This window comes from Lepisma saccharinum, chromosome 10 (genome assembly GCF_977018435.1).
Source record: "Lepisma saccharinum chromosome 10, izLepSacc3.1, whole genome shotgun sequence".
NCBI classification, from domain to species: domain Eukaryota; kingdom Metazoa; phylum Arthropoda; class Insecta; order Zygentoma; family Lepismatidae; genus Lepisma; species Lepisma saccharinum.
The window spans coordinates 86,378,735-86,404,857 of NC_139238.1; the positions used below are offsets into that span (position 1 = coordinate 86,378,735).

Below are 26,123 nucleotides of genomic sequence, written 5' to 3' on the forward strand. Positions count from 1 at the left end.
ACATTTCCAAATAATTATAAATATTCAATGGTACAAGGTTTCTGATACAAACTTTCAAAATAAGTGGACTAAAATAATATTCTCCTACCAAGAGATTTATTGAAATTGAATAATTGAAAGCATTCTAAAACTAATGTATCGTGTGTCTCAAGGATTTACTATGCAGCAATTTTTCATAACTGGTAATGTTGTAAGCCTGTCCTGATGGCAAATGTTATATTAATAAAACAACCAATAAACAAAAAAATATCACACCCTGAACATCAACATATAAAGTTGCTCTTCTGTAACACTTCCAAATGGAGATGAAATCCATGTACTTATGTAGTGCATATCAATAAGTTCTCCCAAAGTAACAACGAAAATATTTGTTCCTAATTTTTGTATGTCTATTATTAATTAATCTCATATTCTTCCAGAAGCACTTGAATGTGTAAAAGTCTTAATTTTTTTCAAATATCTCTGTATTGTTTCATAATTAACTTGAAAATGTAGAGAGTACATAATTTGTTTCAACCCTACTATGCATGTATATAAATGAATTAATTTTTAAAGTGGTTATGATATATTGACTTGTTATATGTATAAGAGATGTGTATATAGATGTGTGTACAAATATTTTCTGTATTACTTTACAATTTTTCTCTAACATGGAAATCAATGTATGTAGGGGAGACCGGGGCTAGTGGTTACAATTTCAACTTCAGATTTTTTATGAGCTTCCCACTGCACATGCAATAATCAAATTTTCAGTATTAAACCATCACACCTTTTGGCAATGCATATATGTTTTCCAAGGGAATAGCTTTACATTATGAACTTGTAAAGGTTACATTTCTGGAACTCGGAAAATTGTAACAACTTGCCCCACATTGGGGCAAGTTGAACATTATCGGGCACGTTGTTACAACCAAGTTTTATACAGTAAAAACATACATATAACAATAAAGATTAAGAGAGAGGCAAAATTATATAAAGTACACAAACATTTTATCCACTTTTTACTTTTTTCCTTGCAACTTTTTTGCGAATTGAAGAAAAAAAAAATAAAAGCAATGAGATTTCAATTTCTGTACTATACACTGTACCCAATCTTCCCCCTTTTTACTTTCGGAAAACTGATGAAAGGAAATACTACACAAACAGTCTTCATCTTCACTGAATTCATTTCATGCTGTACTTTTCTTATCTTCTTGTTTAGTTCACAATGTAACAACTAGTCCCGCGCGATTCCATTACTTCCAATGTAGTCCTGTCCTTGGGAGAATAAAATAATGTGATCGGTAACTGCGTGAAATCAACGTTAATAATTAGAGATTCAAACATGAAAAATAGCGCAAACTTACCTTCACTTCTTCATGTAAAAATCACAACTGGAACGCAACCCTCAATAATCACTTTCAAACAAAAAAAAGTGAAAAACACTCGCAACGTCCACTCACTTGCCACCACTGGCGTCAAACTGCATTTGTCAAATAAGTCACGTGCTCTATGAGTAAGGAAGTGCTACCCCTAGCGGAAGTCACCGAAAACTCTATGTAACAACTTACGGCTTGTAACAACTAGCCCCGGTCTCCCCTAATTTGTATTTTTGTGGTAGGGAAACATGTTGCATCCGTTTGTAATCCCTGTGTTGCTTTCAGGAATGCAATACTACATGAAATAATTTTGCAAAAGTGTTTCTGTTTTTTGCAATATAATACTCGTTGTAATGTTATTACTTCCTTTATATTCTACGTATTAAAATTTATAAATCTGTAAGTAAATATTTTTTTATTAATAAGGCAAGTCTCGTTACATAGAACGTTGATGCATTGGAATGTATCAATAGCGAATTGACGTAGTTGGCCCCCTCTAGTTCGCTGCACATTTTGACACTAGGTGTAATGCAGGTGAATCCCGGTGTCAGGCTGCTGCAAAGAAATGACGTTCAACCAAGTGAACGGAAAGCGGTGTTCAAGTTTAGAAGATTCAACAAATGTCTGTCTGCTGATGCTTTAAACGTTCATTTGATTCACGCACGTGATCATACACCACACATACACAGCTCCAGAACGTAGTGCAAACGGTGCGACACCAAATACACTAGTTGACACCAAATCAACGAAGTAGACGAGTCGGTGTTGCTCCGTGTAACCAACTATACGCATGAGTGCAGAGAGAGGCAAAAAGTGCAGCGAACTGGACGGGGCTGGTATATCGTGGAGGGAACACGATATTCTCCTCTGCTAGGTTTAGTTTTAAATTTAGACGTCTTCTCCGGAGTGTGCTTGCTTGATTATAGACGTTCACTGGGTGATCGCTAATTGTTATTTTATTAATTGAAGACGTATTGTTAATTTTAGACAACTGGATGAACAAATTGCTTAATTTTAGAGCTTTCTCGTGGCTGATAGTTTAAATTTTGAGGTCTGGAGGGGTAGTCGCTTAATGTTAGTAGTCAAAGTGGGTAAATTATTGAGTGATTGAATTAGATTATTTTACGTCGCCTTTCTGCAACTTTTGGCTAATCGCGACGATGGGGATGAGTGGTGATATGCTGAAATTGATGCAGGGACACTCACAAAACTCCCATTCCCAGACCTGAATTCGAACCCGAGTCCCCTGACGTCGTAGCCCGATGTATTAGCCACTGCGCCACGGAGCTAGGCTCAAAGCGCGGTAATAAAGTAGGTTTTATTTAAGATACATTAAATGAGACTTCATATCTGCCTCCTTGTCGCATTGTGAGAGAATCGCGCTACGAAGTCAGGGTTCCACGTTCGAACCCTCGTCAGGCATTAAAATATCATTGTGTTTCTACCATTACCCATTTCATAAGTTGATCATTAATATTCATCTTCGCGATTAATCTAAGTAGTATAAAAATCGACGCGGAATAACAGAAAGATAGAAAATAAATACAACTGCCTCCCCTCACCCACTCTGCCTCTCCATTCATTTGATTCTGGCGTAGTTACTCATGGTCCTGCACAATGGGCATCGCCAGAAATTTTTGAGGGGGTTCAGGCCATTGATAAAAATCTTGAATGGTAGAAATAAGAATAGTCATTCTCATGGTTATTATTGCTATTTTACAATAATAATAAATATAAACTAATACAAATAAACCAATTTTTTTCCAAATGGATTATTATTATATTCTTGGGATACTTTTCAACTCAACCCACCAGATGAGTGAATACCAAGCAAAACTGCTTTTCATTATTTTTTTATGTTTCGTACAGGTAGTGTACTTAAATACATATTCCATTTTGTTGATAACTTTATACGTTAATTAATATGTACAGTCAGAGAAAGTAGTTTGTGGGCCACGTGAACTACGATATCGTAACATCTTAAAGCCTGTTGTCTATGCAACCCAAATAGCAAAATTGTCGCTTAGGTTTGCCTGGTGAACCTGGCTTCTCGGGAACGATTGAGTATTGATACGAGCAGCATGAGTCATACCCCCAGGCCCACCCATAACAAACAACAGCTGGGTGCCGTGAGACCTCCAGAAAATGTTTCAGGAATTGGTTTCTTAACACCAACTACTCGTAAGGAAATGTTTTCTTTACTGGTATTAGTCATTGTCAAGAGGGCCTCCTCCATGGCGCAGTGGTAGCGTCATTGCCTTGTAATCAAGGGGTCCCGGGTTCGATACCCGGTGGAGGCACAAGTGGTTCGGATCCCACTTTAAACTGTAGGTCCAGTCCCGATTAGCCTTACTGTGCATAAAGTGGACTTAAAACACCAACTCAAACTCAAACTCAAGTCATTGTCAAGAAAGTTCACTGAACTGGTGGTTTTCATCGAATCATCATCGCGCAACACGTATTGTCATTCCTTGAAAAAGATTAGAGTTATAAATAACTACTTGACAAATCATAAGACGAATAGATAGTAAGGGGTACCTTCCACGTAGGCGCCCAAAAGTCAACCTCACTTCCACGTAGTGCACCCTGGACTAAAGACTAACGAGGCTCTGGCGACTGGCACTATGGCCAGTATAATTTTGTGTGTGTTGTCCTGTTTTTTGTCCTTGTGTGTGCTGAGTGCCTGTTTACGGCCTTAGCTTTTAACAGAAGTCAGAACATTTTAAGCTTTTTAGTTATGCAACGCTAGAGTTGTTATTTGTAATGATAAGGGGCTGGCCCCCGTATAATGTGACGGGAGCAAAATAGCCTAAGTGCTGTCGCTCCCAAAATTTTAAATTCAAATTCAAATTCAAATTCAAAGAATAGATATTCATTAGTCCTAAATTAGAATTCTGTGTAAGGCATGGATCATCATGTTCTATCATATATTTCATAACTTCATTAATCATCCTCATCGCAAGGGCTAGAATAGCAATATAAGATAAGCAAAATTAAGAAATTAATAAGTGACATTTTCCGCGATTTCACGCAGCGACTCAGTTGCATGTAGAAAGAGTTTCTTTAATCGAGAACCAAGGGCACCCTTGTTCTGCTTCACTGTCATTTACCCTCCACTTTCCCTATCGCGATTAACCTGATGTTGATTAGTGCAACATTAATTAAAACAACTAACCAACAAAACAATCCACAAAGTGCACCAAAGCGGCACACATTATGAACAGGTAAACTATGTGATATTATGCTAATTTAGAATTTAATTATAAAATGGGAATTTTGGGGGTCCAGTTAAGTGGCTGCATGATTCATGCATATCAGTTATGTAATCGCGATATCATCAAATTGTACGAAGCGTGTCTATACCTACGTAAAGTGCCAGTCCCCCTGATGGAATATGTAGCGCAAAGCCAGGGCTATAAGATCAAATTTGCATTGTTATTGTTTTTATTAGTAATTGCCTCAGTTTTCTTCCTCTGTAGTTTTAATTATTCATGACGACGATTTATGATTACATTAAACACATGAATGAACATACACAATGAACCCATTTTGGTCTGGACTCGAACTCGGAACCTTGTTCGGCAAGAAATTCAAATTCTCCATAAGGCACGAGTGTTTCATTGGAGTTATTCCTCTACTTCCGTCATTTTATTACTAATGTATTTCTTTAATATACAAAAATAAATCACAAGTACCTTAAAATAAATATTACATTGTATTTTCACATGCATATGTTTTCTTGACGGTTAGTGTGTGACTGTTATTTAGATTGTTCTGTGTGTTTCGTGTGTAGTTAAAGATAGGAAAAAATCTTGTGGAATGATTAGGACTATAAGAATTCCGACCCTGACGGACTGGTGAGCACAGTGCACTACGATGTCTGATGTCCTGGGTTAGAATCCTGCCGTGGGTATGGGTGTTATTTGTGAGTGCCCCTTCATCAATTTCATCATATCATCCATCCTCGTCGTCAGGATTACCAAAAATTGACAGAAAAACGACGCATTCTTATTTCCGGACGTGTCCTACATTTTAGTTTTGTCTGATATCCGGAAGGAATTTCAAAAGAAATCACAAAAGTCTTATATTTTGGGCATCAAGTAACTTCAAATTAGATGTGGAAACAGAAAATCTGAGAGAAGTCTGAGCTGACGTGGTTCCTTGGAGAAGTACGCTTTAAACAAGGAGTGTGCAAGTTTGCTACTGGTTGTTCGAAATAAAAATCCAATCCCAGCTCAGAAATTACATCACGATTTTCTAGATACGGAAAAGTCCGGATATATGTATAGAAATGCTTACTTTGTGAAGTTTTATCGATACCATAAGTGTTGGTAATTTGTTCGAAGTAACAAGTTTCATTCCAGAAACTACATAAACAGTCCTTATTGGAGAAATAAGGCACACAATTCTGGTTTTTGTCAGTGTATAGAATTATTTTCCATTTCAATAACCATGAACTTGCCGACTTTGTTTACGAAATTGTGAACTTTTTCCTTCCCGAATTCATGGATTGTTTTCTCTTCCTGGCCCCGTCTTGCATACACAAGTTGAAATTACATACGGCCGTGCTATTAATTAGCAGTTGGGGAATTTTGAACTCAACAGTTCACTTGAACATTAATTTTTGAGCTGAAGATATGTCATATTATCGTTATATGCTAATATGTCCTAGTAACCTATTATATTTACTGCAAATGCGATGTCCAACGGTTTGAGACAATATGTCTATGATGAAAACTGTATTTACTCAATTTCTAATATCATTTATTCCAGCATTTCTATCAACTTCTATTTCCTTGTTATTACCTCCAATGCTTGCACGACTTTTTCTTCGTGCTCGACCTTTGGGTTCAGAAATGTTTACAACACCCACTTCTCCCTCGTGTAAATAGCAGGCAACAACACTCTGGAGAAAGCCCATAATTATACAACTTGTTTACCACATATTTTACGAAAATACTAGAATGTTAGCTTGATATACAGTAACTGTGGATTGGAACGAAACGGAAAAAAAATACCTGTTTTATACGCACACTGGAACGAGCGCAGGCCTTCTGTTAAGTCACTCTGCCAGTGAAGGTCACTGAACGAGGTTTGTGCTTGTAGAAAGAACGTGCCTTATATCTGCTCAAAGAAACACGGAAATCTTCCTTACTTTTTTCTTTCGCCAGACTAATGTTGAACATTTACAGGAACGTAAGGAGTAGTGTCGTATTCTATTGTAATTAGATTTCGTGACGTGTAAAAGATATCATAACAATATGTGAATCTCTTTTGTGACCTTCACTGAACTTAGGTTAAAGTTTCATTAACATGTGAAAGCGGAAATTTATAGATCCTTCTTCCTTATGATTTCTAAACAACCGAAGAGTGTGAACGTGAAACTACTTATTGTTCGCAGCAACACGATATGTATTACAGTCATTACAGATATACATCGCAGAAGACGTATTAATCAGATATACAAATGGTCTCTAATCAAAAATCTTATTACATCACAGGAAGTGATTTCAAGACAATTCTACCATGTATCGAACGTAACCAATATTCAGATTGATTCCAAGCTTCTGTTTGGGTTATTTTGCGTCGCATTTTTACCTCTTGCAATAATCGCGACGATGAAGATGATGGGTAATGATACGAATGCAATGCTACATCTAAGCCTCAACAGGTTTCTAACCTGGATCCTCTGGCTTTGTAGAGAGTTACGGTGATTTTTATTTTTATTTCCATTTGGTGTTTTAAGTCCACTTTATGCACAGTAAGGCTAATCGGGACTGAACCTACAGTTTAAAGTGGGATCCGAATCACTATGTGCCTCCACTGGCTATCGAACCCGTGACTCCTTGATTACAAGGCAACAACGCTACCACTGCGATATCGGGAAGGCTAAGATAGAGAGTTACGGTGACTACGCTAATGAAGAATTGAAAGTAGCAGAACGACTAAGCTATTCTTGAGTGAACATTGGGATTGTTAATGAACGTTATGAATGTCAGTTCAAATTGAAAAAAAAAAAAAACTACGAAATTTCCAGAGTGCGTTACAAGTCATTAATTTTTATCTTTTCACACATTACTTTGCTACTAGATATTTGCATGCTAAGATGTAGAAAGTGTTACATTTTTAGTGTGTGGAACAGATTTATTTCTGATACGAAGAATCCGAGAATGGAGTAGTGGAAAAAGGAACACCTCACATGTTTATACCCCCCTCCCCCCCACACACAGGATATCGGCCGTTGTTCTTATAACGAAATATAACATGTATGAATTGTTTCAAGATAAATTGGAGCCTATTCACATCCCACGGAACTTGGAAGAAAGTCCACGTAGAGATTGAAAAGTTCTGTTCGGACAAAATCGGGATGTATAGTAAATTAAAAAGCAAAGTGCTACATTGTGCTTTGCACCAAACAATGAAAGCGTGTAGGGGGTGTGAAGGTAAGGCCCCACGCTTTTTTGATCAGGCCGAAGGTGGGGATGATGTGATCAGCACCACGTCCCTGGTAGCCTTTACGCCCCTGAGTTTCCTCCAGGTACCCACTTTATACGACGCTGGGTGGGCGCCGGAGCCGCTTGAACAGGTGGACATAATCCAGATTCTCCCCCGTCGGTGATCGAACCCAGATCTCTCCCATGGGTATAAAACGCTCTAATGACTGAGCTAATGCGGCACATATAGTACAGTAGCCTTTGTAGTTGAGGCAAGAATTATTTTAGCGTTTCGTTCAACGTTTTTGGGCGAATCATTTTCGGACATAGAACGTGTAGCGTTTGTCGGTTCTGCGACCTGGCTTGAGAAAAGGCGATTTTCTGACGAACAACGTTCCACCTGACAAGTTACGTGACTTTCCTACATTTCCTGTGTCTCTTGGCTTTTTCATGAAAGACGAGTTGCTCTTGAGACAGACAGAATCACCCAATCACCTAAAGGTGCAATGTGTGTTGCCTACCCTTCCGGCATTATTTACTGCCATTAAAGTCTTATGGGGAAGAACTTTTTTCCAGCTCTGTACCTTTGAAATTCAATATTAATAAATAAATTATGACATAACCTTATAGTATTAGCTCAATTATGTCTTTACACACTAAAAGTTAGGCGAAACTTCTAGTCATAAAGTTGATGTTCAGTGACTTCTCACATTTAACTCTAATTTTACGAACTTTGAAAACAGCGGAACAAATTATTTTTTGCACTAAATGATACATGAAAACAACCACGTTACTCTATTTTGCACTATTTTAGGATATTATTCAGTTTTAAATTTGGTTAATGTTTTCGAATACTAACTAATGAAATGTATTTCATTTGAATTAACAATAAAAATAACAAATGTTCTGTTTTTCCGAAACATGAAATGCAAGATGCCAATATAAATGAGGGGAGTCGACCCCCCCCCCTCCTAACGCCCATGTCCTCCACACGTCCTGATGCATACCTGTTCCAATCAATCAATGGATCTTTTATTTTGGACCTAAGAGCTTTTACTTTTAAGTCGTTTTTTGTCCACGAGTTCTTTCCAGAATATACATAATTGCTTTACATATAAATCATCATTATATCTCTTCTCCCCATTATTTCACAGAAGTTATATTAGAACAAACATAAAATAATTTCTTCTTACAATTGCATGTTACATTTTCTTAAGAATGTTAACAAACCATATCTCGCTCGAGCATCTGAATTGGCCACAAAACTTGTCAAGTTTATTGGAAATTGAACTTTTAAATTTCATAAAGTTTTGTACAATGTACTTCTTTCTCTATTATGTTTTGGACATTCCAGTATTATATGGGGCACATCTGCACTTTCCCAACCATATTCACATCTCTTCTTACTGGTTCCTCCAATTCTGATATACATGTCCCGAACTCAGTTTCTTTATTAACACAATTGCATTTCTTGTACCACCAACACGATGATTCATGTGGCTTGAATTGAGCAATTGATGTGCATGATTCACGAAACTGTTAAAAGTTCATGACGACACCAATCAAACCAGTCATTGAGAATTTTGTTCTTCACTCTAGGCAGATCATTGTAATATAAGGATAACATTATTCCTGTGGAAATTTGCAACAATTCGTGCTCACCAACAATGCACCTAAACTATTGTTCAACAATGCCCTCGATCAGTGACAGATTGTGTTCCAGGGATACATGGCGATTCTACAGGCGATTGTGTCTCCCCCAGCGGTCATACGACTAACCTTCCATGAAGGCGTCCAAGATCAACTTCCTCGCGGACACTTTGACCAGGACATTCAACGGCGTCATCGATGGCTACCTCGAGAACAACAAGGAGAAAATTTCTCTCGAAGGGCACGATCGAATCTCAATCCCGGACATCGAAGATCATTTTATCAGGAAGGTGTGTGGTCCGATATGAAAGTAGAGTGTTAACTCGCAGACGTATAAATTGTCTATACTCTGGGACATTTCAACAGGAAGCTTGCTGAATCCGCAGTGTTGCCACATCCAGGCCCGTACTCAGGATTTCTAAGGGGGGGGGGGGGGCAGATCCAAAAATGCTATTGAATTCGGTTATTTTACATTGCTTTCTGCCAGTTTTGGTTAATAGCGATGGTGGAGGTGAGTGATATTATGAAATTTATGATGGGACAATCACAAAGAATACCCAGGCCGGGATTCCAATCCGTGACCCCTGAAGCCATAGCGTGCCGTGCTAAACAATGATAGTCTACATTCTAAATACACGTAGACTATTTTATACACGCAGATTACGTAATCTATGTAAACAACATGGCGAAAGGTGATGACTTAGCAAAGGGCACCGTGGAATTGAAACAAAATTATACTGCGTATCAGTTGCTGATGTGTGAGGAGAACTTTTCATACTCTTTCTTCCAAATTCGAACAATTTCTCACCTAGGAAGAAACCTAATATACGAGATGTTCTAGTGTTTTGTGGGGAAAAGACCACTCTTGCCTCACGACTGCCATCTGTTGTTGTTTTTTTGCATACTATTTATCTTCTTCCATAGTTGATGATAGAAGAAAAGAGAAATTTTGTTGTAAATAAGATTATTTTCATTTCGTTAGGAACCAATATAGTTGAAAATGTCACTTTCCTTTCATGGAAACCTTGAAAATTAATTTTAATGCACTTTAGATTGTGTACGTAGTCTATGTAAACTACAACCCAATGTAATATACGCGTAGATTACGTGTAGATAACGCATGTAGATGTAAACTTATAGTCTACGGCATATCACTGGTGCTAACCAATCCGTCCAAAGTAACGGAAGAAATTCGACTCGCCGATTCACCCTTTGACTTGACATACAGCAACGCAGTCGCTTACGCTGCTACAAGGCGTACAGCTCATTGTTTACAATCAATTCTCATAAGTATTCGAACAGTACTAGGCTATATTCCTCAAATGAACACAATGTTTACAAATTTACTTTCATTTTCGTATCCTAATTAAAGTTGCCCTACTGAAGAGCCCTCTGGAGCCCTTTCGAAGCAACGGATTGCGGTGAAACTTGGTAGAAAGTCTGTGGAGACGATGTGCAAGCGTTTTAAACGAAGACATCGGCAGCGTAGATTCTACCTACCTCCCCTCTTGCGTTTGGTATATTCCAATCAAATTGGCGCGTCTATCGCAATCGTACAGTTAAGCTCAGAGACGCAACCACGAATTTTTGTTTGGGGGGGGGTACCACTAATAATAGTAGTAGTACTAATACTTATAAAAAGTTAATAATAATAATAAAAAGGTAAAAAAGGTAAAGTGCTCTCCTGTGCATAGCACCACGCCATGAAGGCGTATAGGGGGTGAGGGGGTAACGCCCCACTCTTTCTTGATCCGGTCGTGAGTGGGGGTGATGTGATCAGCATCACGCCCCTGACCGCCTTTACCCCCCAGGGTTTCCTCCAGGTACCCATGTTATTCGACGCTGGGTGGGCGCCGGGGCCGCTTCCATCGTTAGAAAAGTTCCCGGATTTGAACCGGCCGGGGATCGAACCCGGGACCTTTAGCATGGTAGTCAGACGCGTTACCGACTGATTTGCTATATTTTACTTCGCTTCTTGTGTCACTTTTGGCTAATTTGCGAAGATGAGGATGAATGATGATATGATGAAACTGATGAATGGACACTCAAAAACATCCATGCCCAAGCCGAGATTTGAACCCGGGACCAACATTATTATTATTATTAGTAGTAGTAGTAATAGTAGCAGTGGTAGTATCAAAGACGTTATTACCCTCGTAAATTATGCAAAGAGGTGGTAGAAGTTGGTGCTAAAGCATTTGTGTTCGAACAAACAATTTGAATTATTTTTCAACACGTTCAATTTCACATTAATACTGGGAAACAAGTAGGCAAACAATTTTTGAAAGACAGAAAATGCTTGATACATGCATTCCAAATATAATTCGTTTTTACATTAACATGTATAACTTTCATGTACGATATATGTTTCACATATATGCAACATGGATATTTAGAATGCATTACAGAGAATGAATCATATAATGCGAGCGAAGCGAGCAAGAAAATTTTTGGATCCAATTTTTTTGCAGGCTGTAATCAACATTGATTTAATAGGGCGCAAATAATTTCACGGGACGCCAATGCATTCTCTGTTTAACAACTTTTATGCCTCCCCGATGGTGTAGTGGTAACATCGTCGCCTTGTAATGAAGGGGTCCCGGGTTCGATACCCGGTGGAGGCACATGGCACAGTGGTTCCGATCCCACTTTAAACTGTAGGTCCAGTCCCGATTAGTCTTACAGTGCGTAAAGTGGACTTAAGACCAAAAATCAATCTTACAACTTATTTTCATTTAGATGTTTCGGCGCCCAGGGCCGACTACCGCCGCCCCCTTGCTATGGTTCAGAACTTGATAAGACTAAGAGAAACAGGTATTGCGTGCGAAGTGAGCATGAAAAATTTACGTAAAGTATTTTTATTTGCATAAAATTTAAAGTTGCGGGCGGTGATTGCTCCCTGCAGGTACACTTGGCCGTCAATGTTTGCCCCCCAGTCAAAGGTTGGGGGGCAATGCTCCCCCTGCCCCCCTGTGGTTGCGCCACTGGTTAAGCTTAACGCCCACTGAGACGCGGCAACAGAATGCAGCAGAACTTCTGTTGTCTGCTTCTATGGAAATCCAATGGTATTACGCCCACTACAGGGGAACGTGCGGAATGTCCTTACCAGAAGATTGCATGTTATCTTAAAGGCTGTCGCTCAGTAAGAAGCCGGGAACACGTCCGTTGTGTTCTGTTGCCGCGTCTCAGTGGGCGTTAAGCTTTGAGTTGTCTGTGAGCGTAACTATTCTGATTTTTCTGAAACAGGTCTTCTGCTGCGTAAGACTCAAGGGTATCTTCAGAGCTGCGGTAGGATGGTTGGAGAATTTGTCCTCGGGCAGAAGACGTGGAGACGCCACGGTAGCTTTTGATGGCCTTGACGTCACACTGGCTGTGGATTTGGAATTTTCCACTCTGCAAGTAAGTAAGGAAGATATGTTCTTTTGGGATTACTTATTTACCGTCTCTTTCCAACCTCTTTATGCTTAATCGCGACGATGAAGATGAATCGTTCAATAATGTACTTGTGATTCTCTGTCTACTGTAAGAACGAAGTCATTCTAAACAAGGGTTGTTGAAGTGGCAGCTGTGTAGGAATCGTGTGAGTATGTACATGGTGTTTCCGTGACGTTGAATCAAACAGACAGGGTGGATGGAGACTGAATCAAGTTCTAATATGAGATTAGGAACCCTGGTCCGGAAACGCGTCATTAGAAAGTTAAAAGTCAAAACTAGTTAGCACTGCTTTTTTTTTTTTACAGTGGAGTAAGACAATTGAAGGATGCGGCTTATGAATGACTAAGTGCTGTCTATTAGCAGAAAACTCCGTGATTCATACCGCATTGATGCTCGTCTTCCAGAACGACAATTGGGCTCGATCTGCGCCACTAGCATTCCCAACACTCTCTCATCTCCACTGGCCAGCTAATTCCCCAGATTTGAATCCCGTAGAGAATCTGTGGAATTATTTAGAACGGCGGGTGAACGCTATAAACACTTAACAGCCCCGTCTACTTCGCTGCAGCTTTACACTTTCTCTGCATTGTCGTGTCTAGTGGTTACAAAATGCAACACCGAGTCGTCTACTTAGCCGATTTGGTGTCACGCAGTGGCGGCCATTAGGAGCCGAGGGGGTAGTTGCCACCCACTTTTCGCCCCTACACTATAGCATCTTAATGCTTAACCTTGTCTACAAGAGAAAGTAAAGCGTCCTTGCTCCCTTCCTCCATCAGTTTTGGCACCCAATTGCCTCTATTGGTGTCACATAAACTCCGTACCAGCTAACTGTAGACCAGGCGAACGGGAACAAGTATCTGCACAAGTAGTGACGCGGGACGGCTCCACCAATAAACAGTGAGAGAAACCGGATTGTGTAATGGGCGAGGGGAATTACACGTTCTCTCTGTAAGCGTTGCAAACTTTTGAAAAGGATAATACCTAACGCACATGGCAAACGGACCGTATTTTTGTCTCCAGGTCCGTACGATTGGTTTAAGAATTTCTTAGGGTAATATTAGGGATAAAACTGAAAAAGCAAATTTTGACAAGCCGTGCGTTTAGAGTACGGACTCCGGACCGTACGTCCGAACATGTATGGTTAGTACCGTACGGTTGGCAACGCTGCGCTTTCACCACTCGATTTTCCTCCTTCTCCTCTTCCGATATGCGCGACCCTGCTCCACAGTTAGCTGGGACAAGGTATAGTGTGTTTGGTGCCTGCACCGTTGGCACTACGTCCTGGAGCGGTGTGGAGTATGGTGTAGGTCACGTGCCACATACTCATCATTCATATGAACATTGAATGCAGCAGAACTTTAAAGCAGCAGACAGGCATTTGTTGAATCTTCTGAACTTGCGGGTCTACTTGTTTGAACACAATTTCCTTTCACCAGCCTGACACTGACGTGCACCTGCACTACACCTGGTGTCAAAAAGTGTAGGGAAGTAGACGGGGCTAATCTGACGACACGGGGGAGTCCAGCAGTGTGACGTCACAAGCAGACGACGTGCTGGGACTGAGTCTAAACAAATAAACACGTGCTTTTCTTCCTATCCATTTCAATGCTATTTTCCTTCGGAAGGGGTAGTTTTAATTATTGTGACAGCAGTTAAGAAACAAAACTGTGATGTGCATCGTACATCAATCTAAAGATGAAGTTTCGGAGAATACGTCTATGGATAACATATACCTTACAGATGAGAACGTAAAGAATAAATGTGGTAGGAAATCGAGTAAAGCGAATGCTCCAAAATAAATCTCAGCCAATGGGCGCCATCGGTTCAATCGCCTGAGGCTACTGGTTTTCCATCATCCATGGCGACAGCGTGGCAACTTGAAATCGAGTGAGTTCGGGACGGCTTCGGTTGTGCTCGGAACTGGAATGTTATCAAAATACATGATTTTCTTACTCCGGTTATTCTTTGCCTTATTCTCTGTAAGGTATGTGTGATATATAGCCGTTTTCTCCGAAATCTCATCTTTACATTGATGAACGATACGCATCATAATTTTGTTTCATAACTGCTGTCGCAATAATTAAAGATACCCCTTCCGAAGGAAAATAGCATTGAATTGGATAGGAAGAAAACACGTTCTCTTGTTGTGTAGACTCAGTTCCACATCGCCGTATGCTTGTGACGTCACCACTAATGGACTCCAGTGTCTGCACAATGATGTTGCATAGCTCTACAACGTCATGACGTCACTACCACATAGGATTCATGCTGTTATCCAGGCTAGAGCGGTGTCACCCGTGATTAAGTACATTCTGCTATGAGTGACTAATGTTTTGTCCGGTGAGCTTATGATATTAATGAAGACTGTATGAACCAATTAGTTGTTTTTTTAAAGAACTGTATTTATGTCGCTTTTCTGCCACATCTAGGCTAATGGCGACCATGAGCATGAATGATGAAATTTACGAAGGGAAGTTCACAAAGAACGCCCTCGCCCAGCCCGGGATTCGAACCCGTAACCTCTGGAGTTGTAGCGCGCTGTGCTAATCGCTCCGCCATAATCATCGATATGAAACTAAAGGATATAATAACATTATATGCATAATGAATAGAGTAACGAGAGTTTAAAACATTATTAAAATGAAAGCGCTATCAACAAAGAAAGAACGATAAACCAAGAATTAAGAATGGATGATGAGGGTTTGAAGATGAAGAGTAGAAGTTAAAGAATTGTAAATAAGGAGGATTCTAGGATAATTTTGTGAAAAAGGTACCAAGACTAGAAAAGACTTGTAGATAAATATAATTTAATTGACGTAAATATCTTACGATACATGATATTATCATCTTCTATTTCTACAGTTCGGATATGACCGTTGTCAATTGAAAGGCCAAGCTAGAAACTGGAGGCGTGTTGGAAAGATATTTGGCAAGGTGACAAAGCATACAGTCACCCTCAGGTTTAGGATTGTGAGATTAGGCACAAAGCAGTATATAGCCCTACTAGAAGATCTGAAGATATCGCTCCAGTAAGTAATGCACACTGTAAACATTTGATTGAAGAAAAATACGGTATAAGACCGTTAATTTTCGCTCCCATCCAACTACCGTAAAAAAAGATGAAAAAAGTTTTTAAAGTTTTAAAGGTCATTGCTTATTTAACCTAAATAATGTAATTTCCAAAAATATATTTGTAGTGCACACGACTGCAATCTACGTATAATCATTACTTACGCATTTTCATGCATTATAAAGTATTCAATTTTTAAAAAAACAACGGTCGTGTGCGGTTTTTGTAATTTAACAGGCAGACTGTTAAATTTTAATGGTAGAATACTGTAAGGTATACCCAGAACGCCTACTATAAGAGGATTTGACTGTAGAAATATTCTTCAAAATTTGAAGGAATATTACCAGAATTAATTTTTTATAGAAAGAGCACATGTACATGTAAAACCAAAAAATAGAGGTAGTAAGGTAAGTAGTAAGGTAGTAAGGCGTAATTTCGAGAAATAAAACACTTATCTTTCGTGTACATGATTGTCTGAAAAGATTAGTGCCTTTTAAAGAACGCTTTGGCATATTAACAGTGACATCTAGTGGCATACTGAACAAGTTCTATGTGACTGTCATTTGTCATACTTTTATTGTAATAATAATGTAAACTTTGTGACACTGCCACCCCATTACAAAAGCATACATATATATTTCTTCCTTTTTATGAGCCATGTGACATATGCCGGCGAAATTACATTGTTAAGAGGGATACATGGATTTCATGTTACATATATTTCCATATTTTGAGATGTATGACGCATGTTCCGTTTAGAGTAGGAGTTTTTACATAAAATTCAGTATTTGTACCATTACAAAACTACAATATAATTTTTATAAACGGCCTGATCCCCCATCCTTACAAACGCAACGCCACGGAACCTGAAAATATGTCGTCCGCCCCTGAACTCACAAAATTCGTTGTCGTTGCTGATAGTTGTTCAGTCTTAGGCCGGTTTTAGACGAAAGCATTTTCTTTGACATTTTTGCTAGCATAAATGCTATGTAAATGCTTCCAAAAATCTTATAGCAGATTGTACTTTCCACGGAAGCATTTCATGTAAAGTTTCGGTTAGCTTTTACGATTACAATGTATAATATATACAGCATGAAATGCACGTCGAGTTATACCATATATGTCTCCACGGTGTTTCCAATTGAAACAACTAAAATATTCTTCAATACGTGTACAGTAAACGTTGTAAAGTATGTATTTAATCAGCGCCATTGTTTTGCACCTAAAACCATTTAATACGAAACCTTATTCCTCTCGGTTGAATAGTTATAGTATTTTAAAAATGTGAAGTGATACATTGTTTACATCTCACGCGGCCGCCATTACAACGACATTCGTGACCTAGAGCTAGCCTCTGATTGGTTACGCTACGAAAAATGATACGAACCGAGCCTATCCTTGAGAAATGCCATGAAATATGCCATGGCATCTAAAATGTCATAACATTTCTCACTTTACACGGTAGCTTTTTGGTCATGGCATAAATGTTAAGAAAAATGCTTTCGTCTGAAGCGGACCTTATTTTTAGTATAAAAATGTTGTTCTTTTTTGTTAATTTTAATAGTATAGTAGCCTAATAAATTAAACCGTATGTTTGTTCTTGTAGGAGAGTGAACATGAAGGTTAGCGAATTTGGATTAATGAACCGCATCGCCTCGAACATTGCCAATAGCTACACGGAGGTCATTAAGAACAGCCTCTGCTGCCAGATGAAGTCGTTTCTAACACCTCTCATAGAAAACTCGCTCAAGAATTACAACATAAATCCCCAATTGCCGTGGTAAGTAGTGAATGATGCCTCCCATTTTGTTTATTGGCCACAGAGAAAATGGTCGAGCACATTGTGTTGGGCGCCAACGAACACGGAATGTTCGTAGAGTGGCGGAAAGCTCTAATTAGACTGTCTTTTGTTTGAGGTAAATTGAATGTGCGTCGCACAAGTTCTGATATACTGAACGCAACTCCAAGTGGCCTTGATGGCTATTTCTGGCCCTTTCTGTCCTCCAATCGTCTGCGGGGGTGTGTGGCTCGATGGGTTTCAACAAACTCAGTTGCGAAGTAAAACCTGAAGGGGTCAGACACATCGCTCTCCCGAAGCAACGTTGCCAAGCGTACTATTGTTTTTGCCAGTTGTCTAAATGCGTGTTTGTAGGGTGTTTGCGTGGGAAATTCCCTCAAGTAGGACCACGTGTGCATTTGTACTATTAACACCCTCCTGATTTCTGGTGCTGGCAATTCGCGATTAAAATTATCCGATATGCCATCTGGTGAGATTTTCAGGAACCACTCCACGTAGGACACTTCGCTGCGCTTCGCCGTGTTGAAGCCGTTCAAAGCATGGGGAACATGCAAAAAAGTAGCGTATACTGTACTGTTCATCAGTTTTTGCTCTAAATCGTTTTGTGGTTCAGGACAAGTGAAAAGCTTACATGTGTTTTTCACCCCGTGGAATCAACAAGAAGAAATATTTAAATAAATCAGGGAAAGCAGAACTGATTGACAAGATTGGAATAACTGAAATGCGGAAAGGAAATTACGAAGAATGTACGAGTCTGTTCACTTTATTTTCCGAAATAATTTTTCGGAAAGATGATTTTGTTGCCATAAAAGTAAGTTTTAAATTGTTCTTTATTGTAATATAATTAAGCCTTGGGATAGTGAGAGAGTGGTGCAAGCACTGGAAACCATTGGGACAATGGCTACAGCAGAGTGGGAAGTAAAATCATCAAGATTAGTGAAGGTCTGAATATAGGCTCTTGCTTGAGCCCTCTGGCGGAATTAGTTATGAATGAATGGGAGAATGAAGTGATAGTGAAAGGAGGAGATATGTGGATGATTGTTTTGGGATATGGAAGGGAACGAAAAGGCAGCTGAGTAAGTTAGTTAAAGATGTAGAAGATGAGAAAGCAGGGATATACCTTGAGCTCGAAACGGAACAGGAAGGAACATTAAATTTCTTGGATATTGAGATGAAAAATAAGAGAGGAATGGGGATTGTGGCTACATGGTATCAAAAGAAGTGTTCGGCAGGAGTGTTCTTCCACAAAAGAAGTGATGTGGGTGATGGAACTAAACGTAATTTTATAAGGAACATGGAAGACCGAATAAAGAAGATATGCACAGAGAAAGGGGAAGAAGAAACCAAGATTAATAGCCTGTGGGAACAACTACAAGAGAATGGCTATGAGAAGAAAGACAGACACAAGATCAACAGAAGAAGGAAAGATATAAAAGAGAGAGGACTGGAAGAGAAGGAAGAAAAAGAAAAAGAGAGATGGTTTGGTATAAGAAGTATGGGCGATGCCACAGAGAAGATATGCAAAGTGCTGAGGAAAGTGAGTATAAGAACTTACAGGAAGGGAGGACGCACTGTTTTAAGAATAGCCAGCAAGAAGAAGGAAGAAAAGAGAGAGGAAGAAGAGGAAGGGGTTATCTACGAGGTGAAGTGCAGAGGATGTGAAAGTGTATATATAGGGGAAACGAAGAAGAGACTTAAAGACAGGTTAGAGCAACACATGGACGATGTGAGATTGAAGAGAGACAGGAATGCCATATTCAAACACACTAGAGAAAGAGGACATGAAGTTGAATGGGATTCGGCTAGACGAATAGGAAAAGAGAAGAGAGAACTAGTGTGAAAATGGAAGGAGGTCAAAGAAATAGAAAAGAAAGGAGAAGACATCATGAATTGGAATGGAGGACTCAAGATAAATATGGAATGGAAGAGTGTGTTAGAGAAAGTTGAAAGGATAAAGAAAAGGAATGAGGGAAAAAGAAGTATGAACAAGGAAGAAAGAAGAGGAGGAGGTATTAATCCATAACCAAAAAGGCAGGAGGGGTGGGGGAGTGGTAAGCAGGTGGTTCTAGACTCTTGCTAATCTTGACCTGTCAATCACCTGTTAGTGTAGTAGACCCATTAGTCAACTGTCAGGAGGTGATATGTTTAATTCCTTTGGAGAAATCTTCTTAGATAAGGACTGTCAACTTGATTTGTTGTTGTGTGGCTAGTGACCCTGCTATGTGTATGTAATCTTTCTGTGTGAAGTATATTCCATCATTTTAGTTTAGTTCTTCGTCTGAGGAAGACCCTGATACAGGGTTGAAACGTTACCTGTTAAGTGTTTTTTATCTTAATAAACTACCTTGGTCAGCAACTTAGTGTTTTTGTTCTTTATGAATATAACATGTTTTTGAAAACAATGTATTATGTATGTAATTTGGAACAGGTGCAAGTCGATTAAGTGCGAAGATGAAAATAGTTTGAGAATTAATTAATGTCCGTAATCATAGAAGTAAGTCAGAAAAACATAATTGACATGCTAATGTTGCTGTTTCATTCAGTAAGTAAATTTTTAGTGACGAGTGAAGATAGCCTCAATGAAATTGTTGTTATTATTATTATTATTATCCGGTGTTGTTATTAAACCAGCCTGCCTCTTTGGGGGAAAACACTGTAACGGCATGTTTACATTTATTTCCTCCCACGCTTTGCAATACAGGTGAATTGCTTTATTTTCAAATCATTTCTGAGCCCCCAGTTAGGCAGTTACAACCGAGGTGCAGTGCAGATGAAAACAGCATTGCTTTGAAAAACCAGTGCGTATACATTAGTTTGGTCTCCGTTTTCCGTGTTATTTTCATTATCACAATTAAATGCTTCGCTCTCAGCACAGCTTCACCTTCGTTATAGTTCCTGGAATTTACATCGCATTCGCAATATTTAAATTTAACGTGTAATTTAAACGTTCCTTCCATACCAGCAATGACAACACGCTGCTATTACATACTACTACTGAATGTAAACAAAGATCTATCCTACGTAGAGCGGCCATATTGGAAGCGACACTAGCGCTCGGGTGGTAATTTTAATCGCGAATATCGTTGTCCTAGAAGACTCTCTTGGCCTTTACAGTACGCTTGGCAACATGCGGTGGACCTAATGCTCATTTGTTTCGTCTCGCAAACAACGTCCGGCACCTTGTGACTCGAAAATTCCCGATGTCGGTCGAAGAGAATTCCACTGATCGCTGATTCGCTGTTTCCCAGCCGCCAGTTGGAGTTGTGTTCAGTATAGCAGGCGCTGTTAACTGCAAGCTACCATATTGGTACCTATAGGAAACCTTGATTTCCCGCAAATGCAACAACACAAGACGGAAGAAATGTCCTGAACTTAGTTTTCATCCATTCGAAATCGCCAAATAACGCGAGCTTGACATAAAATGCGAATTGTGGCATTTTTCACGAATTTCAACACGCTTTATGCTTAAAAAAAACTAAATTAAAATACCGCGAAAATCCATCATTCTTGTTTTAGGCTTCAAAAAATGTACCATATTTACGCATGTATAATGTACACATTTTCCAAAATTTTATCCATAAGATAGCTATGATGCGTGTTATACATGAAATAATTCGGACAGTTACATGAAGAAACCACATGTAAATGGATGTTTTCCACGATTTTTCACCTTCTGTTGGAACTTTTTTTCCTACATCACCGAGCGAAATGAGGCAGTGAGATCGAGTGGCCACTTTCCTTCACACTGGAGCCGCAACATCGGTTATTTGTCATGCTAGAAATAATGGAAATATTTTCCTCAAAAATCGTTTCTAACGTATGAAACTGTCACAAACAGATTCAGGTCATGTGCCCTACACTTTAATATACTAGTTTGAAAGCACAGTGAAGATATAACTTTATGTACATATGGCAGACAAGTGTGCTCAAATGAAAAACTCGAATTTGGGGAAAAGAACACCGAAATATTTAGGTCCCTACCTATTGCCCGTTGTACTGTTGCTAACGAGATGGGAAAATGTTATATTTACGCCAAGTAATATCTGAAAAATTATTTACAATAGAAAAATATCATGTGACTTTTGCCTGCTTATTTTTTGCGTAATGGAGGTTCAGTTTACGTCACGAGAGAAACAGCTTCCTATTGGTTGTTGGTGTCAAACAATGGTATCATGACTTCACTTACTTTTTGATCAAACCTCGTGTAATTAATACTAATTGTTATTATTGTTTTTAACAGGGAACTCATGATGGAAGCTTTAGGAGACGAGTAACTGGGATATGTCTAAATGTCGCTCAACCGAACACCAAGTCATCTAGAGTCTAGTCAGAACGAAGATATGTGAACCAACCATCATTGGCTTGTGTTGGTTGCGCCATCTTAACCAAGGACACGATGCAGATACTCGAAGCACATACGGCACACATTGCCCTTCCGCGCGTGTGACAGATGCATGTCAGAGCAACCAGATGGCAGCACTAGCGGAGAACAATGGAATGACTTCTTCTTGTCAGTCACAAGTGCACATAACGTCGGGTCAGTCTTCCTAAGCGCACCCCATCCCCTGGTCCCCCCTCACCTAAAACTACGAAATAAAAAACGTTAAATGTATTACTAGCCTGTTATTAGTGGTGAAAATACTGTTTCAAACAGTATCTGCAGGGTATCCGAAGCGTGCGGTGACATGCTAGGGGAAGCAGCCCCCCAAAAATAAGAAATTTTGATTGATTGATTGACTTAGTTTATTTCACTTCGCGTTTTGTGCCTCTTGGCTAATTTGCGAAGATGGGGATGAGTGATGAATTGATGAAATTGATGAATGGACATTCACAAACAACCAAGCCCGAGCGGGATTCGAACCCGGGACCCTTGGCGTCGCAGCGCGATGTGCTAACAACTCTGACACAGGGTCCGGAATAGTGTTGCCCACGAGACGAGACTTTGGCCTGTCTCGTCTCGTGGAAATGCTGTGAAATGCTGTCTCGTCTCGAAAATATTCGTTTGTCTCGGGACACATGATCAATCTCGTCTCGTCTCGAATTTTTAAAAGCCTGTCCCGTCTCGTCCCGTGGGCAACACTATTCCGGAAAGTGGCTATTTGAAGGTGAAAACTAGTATTTCTCTGTCTTTGCAAACTCATGTCATTTCTTGATAGAAATGGCCTTTGCTTTCAATGTTGGCAAAAATATTTTTCAAATGATAACGTTCATGTATACGTAATTCTTGTCAAAAATCATTGTTTTGTGTGTCTACTGTGCACCAAAGCTTTTAATTATATTTTTAAAAAAAAACTTCGCTAATCTGTCCCTGTACGTAGATACTAGGGACGTTCAATATATAAGTTTCCCTGTGCTATAAAATACTGTATAAAGCAATGGCATTAAAAAGAAGCTCATGGTTGACAAGCGCCATCCTTCGTCTACAAGGAACAAAATCGATTCGTTATCAGACGTGAAAGCGCATGCGCTCAAGAGCGAAAAGTAAATGCTTGTTCGGAAAACACGGGCTCGCGTCATAAGGAGTTCAGAAGTATGGATGCTAAGGGTGTTCTGCTGATGTACTTTTTGGAGCGAGGAAGAACAATTAATGCTGACCGTTATTGTCAAACATTGGATAAACTGAAAAACGCAATTCGACATAAGCGACCAGGTCTCCTGTCAGCTGGTGTCATTCTTCTTGACGATAACGCTCGCCCGCAGTCAGCAGTGCAAACACAACACAAAATTGAAGAATTGGGATGGGAACGGCTGCCCCACCCTCCACACAGCCCCGATTTAGCGCAGAGTGATTTCCATCTTTTTCCGGTGTTAAAGTCTGAATTGCAAGGTTACCGTTTCGAAACACATGAAGAAGTGAAGCGGAATATGAGAATAGTGCTCAATACCCAGAGCCCTGATTTTCTTGCAAAGGGTATGGACAAATTGGTGCAACGGTGGGACAAATGCCTGAATCTCTATGGGGATTATGTGGAGAAGTGAGGAAGGATCCTCCTACACGTGTATGTATAGCTTTCTAATGTATCTTAAAAAGAAAGATTTTTACAGCATACGGAAACTTATCTATTGAACGACCCACGTATTTAACCGTACAGTTTGCAACGATGCAGTAGCAGACCTTACTGATGGTACTGCGATTGCATTTCAGCCCCTGCTGATTGGGGGTAAAGATATTATGCTTAGAAGCTGGCCTATTATTCAGTGACGGCATCAGCCTGATATAAGTGGGGGAAGAGCCTCCAGATTTCCTTTTCAAAATTTCGGGGCTAAAATGGGAGTACTTTGGGACCTAACTTTCCGAGCCGGGAGGGGGAATCGAAAATTCTTCCATCGCATAGAAGTAGTGTTTTGTTAAATAGTTGCTGCCTTCAAGACAATAGTTAGAGCACTCAACCTCTGGTTACGAATCCGATTACGAAGGTAACATCTGATTTGCTGGAAATTAGAAAAATGTTATTTCAAACCAGCTGTTGATGGGGTATGCACACTGCAATTTGCAGTAACACAAAGCTTAAAAATGTGAAAGGCAAATTTGAACGTTTCAACCAGTGCAAGCAGCTGCTGAAGGATTCTTAATTTGAGTTTTGTTTCTGCCTCGTAACTTGGCAGAACTTTAGCCATCAGCTTAATTTCAGACTAAACTGTCCATATCACAAAAGTAGTGAGTGGCGAAAGATTGTAGCTTGTCATCGGCACTTTGTTGCTATTATTCATTTCGAATTAGCAACTAGTACAAATATATTATTTGTTTTAAGAGAGAATATACAGAAATCTACTTACGAATTGGTATATTACACTATATCCCATAATACATAATTAGAACAGTAACAGTGATAATGAAATGTCTTTCTTCTTATCAAAGATTTTTATCATTAATACAACTTAATTGTGAATGTTATAAAAAGATGACAGTCACAACTTTCTGAACTGAAACGGCTATGCATTTAACACATCACTATCCTTAGTATAGTTTTCCTTTAATTTAGAAATTAGAAGATCAAGCACTGGAAAATAAATCATAATTTTAATATTCTCTTCACATGTAGCTCTTTTGCTTGCACATGATGGAATCGAAATTGGCTACTATGACAGTACTGAAGAAATTTATTTTTTAACCTCCCGAATGTTAATACACTCTGTAAAGAAAAAATAGCGACAAATTTTCACAAGATTCATTAACCAAAACCCCCAGTTCTTTTCTATTTTCATTTAATTTTTTATGTTTCAATGCAAGAGGCTTCCTCTGGTGCTACTCTGTTGCATGGAGGCCGATGAGTGCTTCGTGCGATGCGAACTTCCCGCCTGCACAATGCACCTCAAAAGCAACAGAGTAGCACCAGAGGAAGCCTCTTGCATTGAAACATAAAAAATAAATGACAATAGAAAAAACCCGGGGTTGTTGGATAAATGTCATCATTTTCGCAAAACCACCTCCAGTTTCTTCTGCGATGATAGGAGGGAGTGGGAGAGGAATCACATGACGAGAGGTTTCCCATCGAACGAACACGACCGTCGATGCCTCCTGCCTCTCTCACTCCCTCCTATCCGCTCCCTAGCAACGCTTCAGCACCCCTGCTCGTTCTACAGTTTACTAATGCATTCGAGAACGCTGCTTCACAAATACGGCTGCTGGACAAATCCTGCTTTTCTTATAGTTTTAATTCACTTCATAATCTTGTGAAGAAAACCATATCCGAGCAAGTGTCGCTATTTTTTCTTTACAGAGTGTACATTAATATGTAGGCCTACGCTTAGGCCTACGAGCATTACAATTATCCAAGCGCGCTGATTTTTGCACCGTATTGCAGCATTTAGTTGGTTGGATTTGTATTCACATCCACTACATGCACAGAGGCTAATCGGGACGAGATACACAGCTTCTAGAGGTATGGCGTCCTTGTTCGTGAATATCTGGAACTTTTCCGTTCCTTTTCGCCAAAGATGGCAACGGACTGATTTGGTACGTTTAAATTTTGTACATATTTTACTACATTCTTTTAATTTTCAGTGTGAATTTAATGTTAGCCTAACCTTTATTAATTGTAACACAGCACGTCATTTTGCGTCTCTTCGCTGTAATGAGAGATAACAGAAATATAAAATAAAATAAAAACAACACCATGTTAACGAAAGTAAAGCGTTTAGATTCGCGAAAATTTCCATTTCCAGCCCTGACTTAATGAAATGTGCCTCCACCAGGGATCGAACTCTGGACCATTTTTTACAAGACAGCAGTCTTGCAACTATACTACCGGGGTGGTGAGCTCAATTTTAAAATTTCCAGTTCTTAGTCTTAAGAAATAGGTAGATTCCTTAACGTCGTATATCTCAGTCTCGAATATTTCCAACGATAAGGATAGCCTATACATAACTATGACGCG

The 26,123-nt window shown here is 39.4% G+C and overlaps 1 protein-coding gene across 1 annotated transcript; it reads left to right on the forward strand.

Annotated features, from left to right (window-relative positions):
- The first annotated feature begins 9,529 nt into the window (after window positions 1–9,529).
- On the forward strand, window positions 9,530–22,330 carry LOC145994413 (uncharacterized). The gene is made up of 5 exons (XM_083130539.1): window positions 9,530–9,732; window positions 12,689–12,841; window positions 15,740–15,906; window positions 17,554–17,727; window positions 21,986–22,330. The coding sequence occupies exons 1-5, from the start codon at window positions 9,577–9,579 to the stop codon at window positions 22,017–22,019; spliced, it is 684 nt and encodes a 227-aa protein (XP_082986665.1). The 5' UTR covers window positions 9,530–9,576; the 3' UTR covers window positions 22,020–22,330.
- Window positions 22,331–26,123: the final 3,793 nt, after the last annotated feature.